We start from the raw sequence: 12,822 nt of genomic DNA, 5'->3' as shown, positions 1-12,822 counted from the left end.
TGATTGTCTTCAGTTTATAGCTCTCATTACATGGTTCTGTCTGTCAATCTGCAACCATCTGGCACCCGAGTACCCTGACAAAAAGACACAAAAGTGTTTGCAAATTCAGTTTGACCCAGGTCTGTCTGGGACACAGTGGGTGTGAATGTTCTTCAGTATTTTCAGGTCATGCCCAGAATCAGAACTTGTGATAATTTGCTTCATTTGTTTCCCCCTCCTGTCCTCCTCAGCTTGTCCTGTGGGCCAGTTCAAGTCGAGCACAGAGGGACAGTGCACAGGCTGTCCAGGATTCAGCCACGCCACCATCAGGGGGGCGTCCGTGTGTGCGTGTCGCTCTGGATACCTACGTGCGGAATCAGACTCTCCAGACATCCCGTGCACTAGTGAGTATGCGGAAAACTCATGCAGAGATTCACTTGCAAATATAAAAGGTGCTAAGCAACACAAGCATCCATTTGCTTGTTTTCACTCTTTACCTCCCCCCTTCACTTCTTCATTTTGTTTTTACCGTCTCTGGTGCTATTTCTCTTTCCCTCTGGTGTCATTTAGCCAGACTCCTCTAATCTGCCTTTGTGTCCATTGTCCCACTGCTGGGCATTGAGATGCATGTCTTTTGTGACAGGTTGTTTGGGGGTAGGGCTCTCACTCCAAAGAGGAAAAGGCATTGATGGTCTCAAGTGACACCTCCAATGCAGATTCAGGAATTTCAATTCAGCCACATGTTGGTTGTGTGAATGGGAGGGACTTTTTAATTAGGTGCACTCTTTTGCAAAGGCCGCCAAGAGAACGTGAAACAATGTGACATAGAGTCGGCTGTTGACAGTTCCTGTTCCCTGCAGGTGTAACATCAACACCAACTAGAATTTACCAGTTTTATTATTATTGCTGATAACTTTAATTACAAAAGCTTTATCTTAATTATAATCACGTAATTAGGACATTCCTATTATATATTCTTTTTTTTTTGTACTAGATAGCCAGTGCAATTCTGCTCATCACCTATATTTTCAATTTGTTTGTGAAATTGCAAACCAGCCCTGCTATCTGTAAATCACGCGGACCTTTTCCCCTGAAAATAAGTGTTTTACATTACTGTGACAGCCTCGGTGATTTTAACAAAGTGCATTCTGATTGTAAAGCCATAAAATGTATCGCCTCTAAAAGATTCCCAAACGTTGACTGCAGTATGCATTCGCACCCAGAATGTCTATGATGTTGCCCCATTTGGGTTTCCAATGAGAACACTATTAGCACTTAAGTTAGCTGCAGGCTCAGTGACAAAGCTGTGTCTCCTTGGCAGGAACAGAAACTCATTCGCAGTGGCTGAGTGCTATTGCTGTTTAGTTATGCTTGGCTTGAGGCAATAGCTATCTTCTTACAATTTTCAGACGGTGATCATTATCATCCAGTTTTAGACAAATGTAATTGCACCAGTTAAATTCTGCAACACATATGCTCCTGCTGTGATGCAAAGCCATTGCGGGACCATTTTTCTGCTTCGTGACTTCATGTGCAGACTGAATAAAATGACTTCATGGAAAAATCTAAATAAATGATCTGTGTGGGTCATGGAAAGGTAAAGCAGCAGTAAAATAACACGGCAGAGATAATAATTTGAGTTGATAGAGAAATTTTATACACTATGATTGCATCAGTCTTACCGATACCTACAAATTAAACTATGATGACTTTTTCCACCGAATAATGTGACAAAATTTGGTGGATGACTACTGGTGCTTTTCGAAAGCTATGTAGTTGCAACAAAAAGTGGAAAAGAGAAGAAGAAGAATCTCAAATTAGTGTCCAGTGTAGTGAAAACTTTGGCCTTTTCTTATTTCTGTAGGACCTCCTTCGGCCCCGCGCAGCATCGTCACCGAGATCAACGACACCACGCTCAGTCTGGAGTGGAATGAACCCCTGGACAATGGCGGCAGAACAGACCTGACCTACTCCGTCAGGTGCTCTGTGTGCAGGTCAGCCAAAGGGCCATGCCTCTCCTGTGGAGACAGCGTCAGCTACCGGCCCCAGCAGCACGGCCTGCTGGGTCGTAGGGTGGAGGTGTGGGGCCTGCTGCCTCACACCACGTACGCCTTCACAATCCAGACGCTCAACGGAGTGTCCGAGCTCAGCGGCAAGGAACCTGCCGGCGAAAGTGTCAACATCACCACAATCCATGACGGTGAGAGGCGGAGAGGAAGAGGTACAATGGTATAAATAGTCTGAATATCCTGTGGTATTTATAATTCTTCTCCCATCTGTGCAGTGCCATCGCTGGTGTCTGTCATTCGGAAGAGTGACTCCACAGAAAGCAGTCTGACTCTGCACTGGTCAGTCCCAGCTCAGCCACACTACACCATCCTGCAGTACCAGCTACGCTACTGTGAGAAGGTGAGCGCTCCATGACAACATCTCTCAACTGTCAGCCTTAAAGGTCACATACCATTCAGGGTTCCAGATTCATGTTTCATGATGACACTGCATTAGAAAAGTCACAATAAAGGAAATGTAAACTTGGCAGTTAAAGTGTCTGTTGCCTGCAGGTCATCTATACTGACTAACAATCTGCGCAAAGTGTTTATACAGAAATGTCATTGACCGCATACCAACACATTTGTATTAATATTAATATCTGTGCAGCCTTGAGCTGAAAATCTGTTTGTTTTTCTGTATTAATGGGCTCAATACTATCGAATATAGATTGCATATTGTTTTAAACACTTGATATTGAAAACGTATCAAAGTATTGATACTTTTGACAACTTATTTTGCAGCATGTGTTGCATGTGACAACTGTTGAGACAGTGTACAGTACACAAGGGTGTGTACTTCACATTTCTGTGGCTACGTTTGTGTTTTTGCTCCGACTAAAACAAAACACAGACTCAGACGCACCATCATACAGCTGAGACGGAGACGCTATTGTGTGAAAGAAAGAAATCTCAAAACATAACAGTTAAAATGCTTCTGAGTAAGATTGTGAAATGTAATTTAATTGAGTCTTTTTAGATTTTCCTGTTTAACTCTCTTCCAGTCCAGCTAATTCATGTTTTCGTGCTGTAGGAGCGGCGTAGTGAAGATCAGTGCCACTACGCAGAGAGTAACAGAAACCAGGCTGTGCTGACAGACCTCCGTAGAGCCACTCAGTACGAAGTGCAGGTCCGGGCGCGCACCATGGCCGGGTATGGCAGCTTCAGTCCTGCAGCTGTCTTCCGCACGCTTCCTGATGGTAAGAAAAGGCTCCATTTGCTCATGAGGTGGGAGTTTCACACGGATTAGTGTTTTTTTTTTTTTCACACATTTTCTTTTTTCATTTCCATTGGGAAGGTTTCGCAGATTCTTTCCTGCACAATCAGTTTCTTGTTATGACTTTGTTGCCGATGTCCTTGTATTGAGTTGGTGTCCTTGTATCAAGCCTCTTTGATATTATAGATTCCTGTCATGTTCTTTCTTCCCTTCTCTTTCTTTTCTGTACTACTAATGTAAACCTCCTTGTCATGGTTTATTTCATTACATTACTCTAACTCTCTCTCTATCTGCCTCCTTTTTCTTTCTTCGCCGTCTCTTTTGTTTGTCTCCTCTCTCAGGACAAGACTCTGCCTCCCAGTTCTTGGTACCAGGCATCCTTATCGCTGTTGGGATGCTGCTGCTTGTCATTTTCGTCTTTGTGGCCGCCTATTGCATACGGTGAGAACTGGGGACGAGGGGAAAAAGGGAAAGAAAAAGATTTGGAATGCGAAGAAGCTGGCAAAATAACAGGAAACGGGAAAAAAAAAACTGGGGAAATCGAAAACCAATAACAACCGTGACCCCAATTTTACAGCTTTGAACCACTTTGTTCTTTTGTTTATACAAATCATATCTTATCAACAGTGGATTTGCACTCTGCTACCGACACCATTTTTTGTTCTGTGTGAGGCAGACACAAAGCAACGCTCATGATTTCTTTTGCTTACACAGCTAAAAGTTATCCTGCTCATTAGCACGTTTTCCTTGGGCTTCATTGTTTGAGTAAATACTGTTGGATGCCATCAGAGAGAGTAAGGGAGAGAGTGTGTGAGTGAGATTGAGAGAGATGACGATAGAGGTAGAGGGCAGGGAGAGACAGGATGCAGGCGTCCCAACCCTGTTTCCACAGGACAGGAGAACAATAGCTGTGACCTTGTGACACACACACTTAAACACACACACAAAAACCAGTGGCTGAGGCCCAGATCTGCCACTAAACCGAGGGTGGTGCATTATTGCTATTTTAGGCTTATGAGGTGGGAGAGGGAGAAAAATGGAGGAAGGCAGGGATCCAGTAGCTACAGGGCTGTTACAGTCTTGCAGGGATGAGTTTGCGCCAGCAGAATTATAATGGAGCTGCTTGTGTCAAAGAGCACAACCATAGAGGCTGTTACCACAGGCCATCGTGTGTCGTGCGTCTGAGATCGCTGAGGATTGTTTAAGAACAACAAAAGCCTTTTCTAGAGCAGGCAGAGTTTTTTGTCAAAAAACATAATAGGATGATGGCAGGAAGAGAGTGTCCTGCAAGGCACTGTATCTCTGTTAGCTAGAGTGTATTGGTCTGTAGCTGAACTGACCTCTGACCTCTCTGTGCATGGAGTTTTCCCCACGGGGGGCAAAAAATTATCATATTTTTCTATGCTTGCTTGCATCTTAGTCATACAATGTGTGATTTTTTTTTTGCTCGTTTATGCTTTTTTAGAGTGTATTTCAGTCAGAGAAGCATCTTTATTTTTATACAGTTACTGCATTTCACCAGACGCATTGTAAGACCATCAATTTGCATCACATTAGGCTGATAAAGCATTAGGAATGCTTGAAAAAGAAAATACAGTCTAATAACTATTCTTCAGATAACTGCACTTCCATCCTAATCGTATTTTATTTATCTCCATCTCTCTCTGCCTGCAGCAGACACAGCCGAGTAAAGGATCCAGAACTGAGCGACAAAAACAACCAGTACCTCGTCGGCCAAGGTAACAGATGAAGGACGTGCACATTAAACCTCAGCTTTGATTAACTGCTCATTCACATCAAGAAAATTATTTTTTAATGTGAACGCCCAGTGCCGCTCATAGTGCGCTAACATTTCTGCTTTTCCTTTCCCACGACTCTGTTTGTCTTTCCCCTTCAGGGGTCAAGGTTTATATCGACCCCTTCACCTATGAGGACCCTAATGAGGCAGTGCGAGAGTTTGCCAAGGAAATTGATGTTTCCTTTGTCAAGATCGAGGAGGTTATCGGTGCTGGTAAGCCCCTCTTCTTCCCCTTATTCAAAAACGAGTAATGCCGGTCAAATCTCTCTCTGTAGACTCACAGACTGAATGTACGTGGGTTTTTTCTTTAATCTTCCTCTCTTTCAAAACAACATTGTTAAAAACATCTACATTTACAAAGTTAAATTGATTGTTTGACATTTAAAACAATTGTCTGTATTCGTCTTTATCAGACAAAATTCAATATTGCCTCGTAAGTAAAGCAATTAACTGATAAATATGTTAGCAGCCCATATTGAAAACAAAGGGCACCTCTAGCTGCAGGCAAGCTTTAGGTTTACCGAAGACCACTGTTGTCCGCTTAATGTTGTAAACACCTGTTCAAGAAAACTGCCCTAATGTGTGTTTATGTGTCTGCGTGCGTGCGGCAGGAGAGTTTGGGGAGGTGTGTCGAGGACGGCTGAAGATCCCAGGGAAAAAAGAAAACTACGTAGCAATTAAGACACTAAAAGGAGGCTTCACTGACAAGCAGAGGCGAGACTTCCTGTCTGAAGCCTCCATCATGGGCCAGTTCCAGCACCCCAACATCATCCACCTGGAGGGGATCATCACGGCCAGCTGTCCAGTCATGATCCTCACAGAATTTATGGAGAACGGAGCTCTGGACTCTTTTCTACGGGTGAGTGTGAAACAGAGAACACACATGTTAAAAACACTCTGTCACTCACTCTTCACTGATTCTCCAACCAAACTGTTTCTCTCTTCCACAGCTGAACGACAGCCAGTTCACGCCCATCCAGCTGGTAGGTATGCTGCGCGGCATCGCCTCCGGCATGAAGTACCTGGCAGAGATGAGCTACGTCCACCGGGACCTGGCTGCTCGCAACATCCTGATCAACAGCAACCTGGTGTGCAAAGTGTCTGACTTTGGCTTGTCACGCTTCCTACAGGAGAACTCCTCTGACCCAACCTACACCAGCTCTCTGGTGAGATGACAATCCTCTTGGAATAAAGTGTTAATTAAAATAATCTACAGTATATCTGCCTGTCAGATGGTATTTATATATTTCTGTATCCAAAACACTTCCAAAGACCCCTTCAGTATCTTTGTCCGAGCCCTGTGTGACCATGTTTATGTGAAGTTTTTTGCAGAGCTCACCGTTTTCTTTTCTGTGCAGGGAGGTAAAATCCCAATCCGCTGGACAGCACCAGAGGCGATAGCCTTCAGAAAGTTTACCTCAGCCTCAGATGTCTGGAGCTATGGCATCGTCATGTGGGAGGTCATGTCTTTTGGAGAGAGGCCGTACTGGGACATGAGCAACCAGGATGTAAGTTTAAGCAAAATCCCATTCTAGATTTTTAGGATTTCATCAGGCACAGCACGGAGCCAGGCTTCTCCAAAACAAAGTTTAACATCTGCGTGCTGAAATAAAGAATAGTTTGAACCAAGGAGTCAGGAGCTGTGTTTCCATCAATATCTTTACGCGCAATTTGAAGTCTCGATTGTAAAAGGTTGATGGAAACAGCAAACGCCCTCAATTTCACAAAAAGGCTTTTACACTCACTTGAGGGGGTTTTGACTTTGTTGAAAACAAGTTAATGGGAGAGAGAGGAACGCCTTTTCCAATTAAGTTCTGACGTTGTGAACATGTAACTTATATGACTGTGATCAGCTGATTCTGAGAGAAGAAGCTGTTTCCACTGTCACTGTCCTCCCCGGATATTCCCATAACGTGTGAAACCATGGTGCATGTGGACGGATGAGGAGATGAAATAATACCTCAGTGGCGGTTGATTTTCCAAAGTTTGCTTTACATTTCCTTGACAATTAGATGGAAACACAGCTAATGAAGTGGGAAATTTAAGTTCAGGATTTTATATTGTTTTCCTATTCTTTATTATTTATTTTTTCCTCCTGTTTGTCCCCTCCTAGCAACTTGAGATTGATTTTAATAACATTGAGGTTTGAATAATAGTTTTTCTTCCTGTCAGGTAATCAATGCCATAGAGCAGGACTACCGGCTGCCCCCGCCCCCTGACTGCCCCACCCATCTGCACCAGCTGATGCTGGACTGCTGGCAGAAGGACCGCTCGGCACGCCCTCGCTTCGCAGACCTCGTCAGTGCTCTGGACAAGCTGATCCGCAACCCCGCATCGCTGAAAATAGTGGCTCAAGAAGGAGCAGGGTGAGAGTAAAACTGTGTTTCCGGTGATTGACAGAAATCCTGCCCCAATAACGTCTCGATGACAGTGAATATGCAGCTTGAGAGTGCACAGACAAAAGAAAGAATGTCTGTCCTTTCAAAACGTCTGTCTCTTAGTGTCCGTTTGGTTTTCCAGCCGTCAGAGGATAGACATTAGCCTCCTACTGCCCAATCTTATGTACCACCTTAATATCCTGCTGTGACCTGTCAGCCTCCTGCTGTGCCCATTTCCCTTCCTCCACATTCTGCCCGTCAGCTGGTTGCATACAGCAGAGGACACTCCACCCCTGACAAATCCCATTGTTTGTCCCTGTCAGTCACTCAGGCTCAGATTATACCTCTGCCTGTCGACTGGAATGTTGCTGCAGGATATATATAAGTGCCTCACTGTTTTATTGATGACAGTGTTTGTAAGTTGTCCCTTTGTTTGTCCACTCTGTCCCCCAGGCCGTCCTACCCCCTGCTGGACCAGCGTGCACCTTTAGCCCTCTCGTCGTGTGCTTCAGTGGGGGAATGGCTGAGGGCCATCAAGATGGAGCGCTACGAAGACAGTTTTCTGCAGGCTGGCTTCAACTCAGTGGACCAGCTGGCCCAGATCACCACACAGTGAGTTCTTATCTCCAGTTATTTTTAATCTTAACTGATACTTTTCTCTGGAGAAACATTTTCACTATTCCATTCATATTTCCTGGCTACAAGGTCAAGGAACTTGACTTGTAGCCTTTAGCAGTGATAGCTGCAAACAAGCTAAATTAATCCTTTAAAACTTTTAAGTATGAAAGACTATAGAAGCCCAGAGACCCAAGAATTATTATTTTCTTGTCTAATTAGTGATTTTTTTCATCTTTGCTTCAGGGATCTGCTGCACATGGGAGTGACTCTGGCTGGGCATCAGAGGAAAATCCTTTCCAGCATCCAGACAATGACCTTTCAGAACAAGAGCACCGCGACTGTGACCTTCTAGCTCACCTGTCCCCCAACCTCGACGTGAACACCAGCACACAGGTGCAGCCATGTACTGAGAGCACTCTGGATCCTCTCCTGGGACCCACTTTGAATACAAACTCCAAGAGAGATCGGAAGAATTTATCAATGACTAGGAGAAAATAAAGAAAATAAATGACTAAAGATGAGACTTTCCCATCGGGATGAGACGGATGTCCAGAGAAAAGCGAGTCTCTGTCATCTACAGTGAACAGAGGACAAAGCTGACATGCAGACGGACTCATTTTTACAGTTTGTTGTCAGTGTTTTTATTTCAACACAAGGTTAGGACCCAATAAATGTGCTTAACCATGTTAGAGAGATCAGAGTTTACAAAGTGTCTGTAGTATCATGTCATTTTGAAAACTGGCAGTTGACTGATTTGTTGTCAAAATAAAACGTCACTTCACCAAAGGAGACAAAAGAAAGGCCAGTGCCAATCCAAGGATTTCACTTTCCATATCGTTGTGTAATTATGAATGAGAACTGCTTTCACCCTGGGTGTCTTCCATTAAATCCATCTGGATTACTTCAGACACCTTTCACATCAAGACCGAACATTTTTGCTGTTGGATCTTTTTTTAATTTTTTCTCCCCCTCTTGATTTCAACATTACCTCCTCTTTACTCAGGTGTGATGTGAAATGCAGACTTTGGAGAGTGCTGTTCTCAACCTAATCAGACATCTCTCACCTTCCCCAGTCTGGCTCTCCCCTCACCAGCTTCACGTGTGAGGAGAAGAGAGGCACAGAGACATATCTGCACTTTTGTCATTTCAGAGTGACTTGTATTCTCCATGTGCTTCTCTTGGAGTGTGGTTGGTTATCTCTACTGCCTGTGTTTCTGCTGGCAGCTCAGTTTTAATATTGTCAGACTGATCAAGGACCAAGTGGACTCAGAGACCAGAGATCACTGTAGAATTGGTTTTCTTTGCAGAAATTGACCAAGGAAGCTATCTGGCCTCAAATTTGTTTTTCTTGATATAACTGATACATTTTTAATTATCTTATTCTGTATTCTCCATCTTCCAGTGCCATTCAGTTGTCTTTGTGGACTAAAATGCAAATTTTATAAAGCAGAAATCTCTCATGAATGATTTTTGTCTCATTTAAATGTACCTAAGGTGTACTTGGGTAAGGGTTATTTTGACATTTTGGAGTTGAGTGTATTATTTTCCTTCATCATACTAGTTCTGTATTTGGCAAAACACTTCTGATTTTGCTCCAAAGCTTTGCAAAAGAAAACACCGTCTAACAGGCTAGCTTGTAGCTAGTTGCTGTTTCAGGGGAGAATGCTAATAAGTGCTGTTTGATTGGCAGAGCAGGCCCCTTGCCTTCTATGTTAAGTGTGTTATTTTATTTAATCATCTGATTTTTGTGTGGTTATTTAAAATGTCAATGCTTTTGCCCCAGAACTACAGAAAATAGTTTCTAAACATTACGCATGGAAAAACAGTACCACAGCTAACAGGCTAGCTCGTAGCCTGGAGCTGGATTCAGGGTAGAATACAAATAACTACTGTTTGATTAGTATAGCACAATGCTGGTTGTGCGGTCAGTAAAATATTTCTTGTTTTGCCCTAAAGCTACACAAAAATAGTTTCTTAACATTACACAATACACAACATCAACAATACACCCGCTAACAGGCTAGCTTATAGCCAGTAGCTGGTTTCAGGGCAGAATGCTAATAACTGCTGTTTGATTAGCAAAGCAAGCCCCTTGCCTTCCATGTTAAGAGTGTTATTTTCTTTTATCCAATGATTTTCGTGCGGTCAATAAAATGTTTCTGCTTTCTGCCCCAAAGCTACACAAAATAGCTTCTTAACAATCTTGACATTTAGCATGAAAAACCATGCACAGCTAACAGGCTAGCTTGTTGCCCCGATATCCATTGTTTTCAGGTTAGAATGCTAATAATGCTGTTGAGCTGCTGGTTAATTAGCAGAGCAGCCCCCCTCCCATTTTAAGTCTAGTGTATTATCTTCCTTTATCAGATGCCGGTTGAAGAGTCTGCCAAGTGTTTCTGCTTCTGCCTCAAAGCAAAAAGCATTTCTCAGCACAGCTACTAGCTAACAGGCTAGCTCATAGCCAGTCGTATCCATTGGTTTCAGGTTGGAATGCTAATAATACGGCTCAGCTGCTGTTTGATTAGCAGAGTACCCCCTGCATAATATTACAAGCTGTTGTTGAAGAGGAATAACAGACTTGAGTTCAAAATGTCGAAAGTATTGCTCAAAGACTGTGCACCTCTTGAAGGATAATACCAGCCTTTTTGACATTTAGGTCGTGTATAATTTTCCCCTCGGTAGCTCACAGACCTGCAGTGAAGCAGGAAAATGAAGCGTACACAGCTACTAAAACGTCTATGTGGAATACAAAATACATATCAGTATTTCCAAATGGTTTTACCTCGGTGCCAACGTGCACTTTTATGAAAGATTTTCTTCTTTATTATTTGGAGTTTGTTGTATTTTTTTATTTTTCAGTTGGCATTTGCATTTTTTCCTGTCATCTGTGTTTATATTCTGGGATTTAAAGAGGTTAAAGTGCAATTTGGCACATTCAGAATCCATTCACATGTGGTAATTGGGTATAATAAATTGTATTGTAGTCTGGTTAATGTACCCCATAAATATGGCGGTGATAATGGCTGCACAGTGAGTTACAGTGGTAGTCGCTTGAGAAAGTGTGGTTGAAACATCAGCGATACCACACAAACTCTTTTCTAACATATACTGACGTAAGGCCTTCATCAAAAACTCTGGTATTGTCATGCAAGAGTGAAAGATTCCTTTTAAGCATTGTGGGAAGTGTGGTCTTCATATTGAAGATCTCAATAAAACCAACAATGAATAGATAACGTATGTTTTGATTACCATCCTGTGTGTAGGCTAATCTGTATTCAGTATTCATAATAAAGATACACACCAGTGTTTACCATCAAGGACTCATCTTTCAGCTTATTAACATATCCGATGGCCTCGCTAGATATCCAGTCTCATCGAAGTCATTCCCTTTTCAAGTGGAGCGTGAAAACGGCACTAACATAATCGGATGTCGCTGTGTGGACCTCACAGGAAGTTCCTATCTTACCTGAAAGCGCAAGGCCACATGATTTAACCATGTCGGGTCCAATGACGTGCTGTTCTGTCCCGGTGACCCGGATGGCTTCTGTCCCAAATTCAAAGTAAATCAGCACACAACAAAGCAGCAGCCCTTTCACTAAAACACAATGTTTCTGGAGTGTGTTTTATTTTTTGAGTTGTTATTTCAGTGCTTGCAGACGTGAGGTAAATAAATTGTTCATGTTGCTCTTTGTCATCTGTCTTTGGTTAAATAATATGCCGTGTGAGTTGTCTGCGATCACAGCGCAAAATGTGCGAGTACAATGTCTAATGGGGTATGCTTTTCTGTCTTCTTTGTGGCTCTTGTTGCAAACATTCCTCTCATCTGTCCCCGTCGTCTCTTTTTAATAATGAGAGAGAAACTGGAGACTGCGAGGGCGTGAATTGAGTCTCACTCCCCCTACGTCTCCCAGCTTTGCTTTCTCGCCGCCTTTCCTCTTTCCTTCTGTTTCTCCAGAGTGTCTTTACCCTCGAGGGCACGGCGCTTGTCCTCTCCTATGTTTCCCTTCCTGGTCCTCGGCCCTTTTAATCACGAAGAGATGTTCTTTTCTTCTCCCGTGCCCCGGGCTGAGAGCAGCTTATAGCGCAGCATAAGCTTAAACTCTTACTCTCATACTACATTTTTTTTTCTCTCTCTCCTCCCGTCTCCAAAGCTGCCGTAACCAGGCGAAGCTGCCAGGGCTTCAAGAAGCATTTAGGTTCATTGATTAATGTGCTTTGATTATCTCCGTGTTACTGACTCATTCCTCTTGCTCTACTGCTCTCGTGTGGCCCGTAAGTACAGACCCGCGCAAGTGGAGCTAAATTACGATGAGTAACGGTTCTTGTAAGCATGTTTTTTTCAACCCCGCAGTGTGTTTTGGTGCGTATGAATCTCCGCGCTGGTGTGATTCAGCGTTTGAAAGAGAGAGCCGAGCATTCATCTCTGGTTTCTACTTCTGTCAGTGCTTTGCGTGACCTCTGACCCCGCCGTATAGCACACATCTAGCCCCGGCTTTGTCTGCGTGCCTGAATGGCCATTCACGAGGGCTGCTGTTGGGCAGAGAGCGGACCAGGTCGACCAGGTTTTAGCATTTTTGTGGATTGTGTCATTCCCCTCGCATTCCTGTGTGCATTCAAGTGTGGAGTGTGTGGTGGCGGGTGGGGGTTAACCAGTGGGACAGGTACATGTGTGTTTGCAAGCAAGGGGGGAGGGCAGGGAGGCAGAGGGATAAGAGACAATCTGAAATGGTTTCACCCCGTCTGCTGCAGTAAACGGCCGAGAAAATCAAAGTGTGATCCTGCATC

General features: G+C 43.6%; 1 protein-coding gene across 1 annotated transcript in view; it reads left to right on the top strand.

The window, feature by feature from the left end:
* The window catches only part of LOC141006940 (ephrin type-B receptor 4a-like), a 39,806-nt gene extending 28,456 nt beyond the window's left edge, over window positions 1-11,350 (top strand). The window contains exons 5-17 of the mRNA XM_073479249.1: window positions 231-383; window positions 1,844-2,179; window positions 2,264-2,388; window positions 3,061-3,226; window positions 3,585-3,684; window positions 4,918-4,982; window positions 5,141-5,254; window positions 5,653-5,900; window positions 5,992-6,207; window positions 6,400-6,549; window positions 7,214-7,407; window positions 7,873-8,031; window positions 8,281-11,350. Coding sequence (XP_073335350.1) covers window positions 231-383; window positions 1,844-2,179; window positions 2,264-2,388; window positions 3,061-3,226; window positions 3,585-3,684; window positions 4,918-4,982; window positions 5,141-5,254; window positions 5,653-5,900; window positions 5,992-6,207; window positions 6,400-6,549; window positions 7,214-7,407; window positions 7,873-8,031; window positions 8,281-8,389 — 2,135 coding nt within the window. The 3' untranslated portion in view covers window positions 8,390-11,350. The remainder of the gene's footprint in view (window positions 1-230; window positions 384-1,843; window positions 2,180-2,263; window positions 2,389-3,060; window positions 3,227-3,584; window positions 3,685-4,917; window positions 4,983-5,140; window positions 5,255-5,652; window positions 5,901-5,991; window positions 6,208-6,399; window positions 6,550-7,213; window positions 7,408-7,872; window positions 8,032-8,280) is intronic.
* Window positions 11,351-12,822: the final 1,472 nt, after the last annotated feature.

The sequence above is a fragment of the Pagrus major genome, chromosome 13, assembly GCF_040436345.1.
Source record: "Pagrus major chromosome 13, Pma_NU_1.0".
Taxonomy (NCBI): Eukaryota; Metazoa; Chordata; class Actinopteri; order Spariformes; family Sparidae; genus Pagrus; species Pagrus major.
This window is presented reverse-complemented; position numbering and strand designations above follow the sequence as displayed.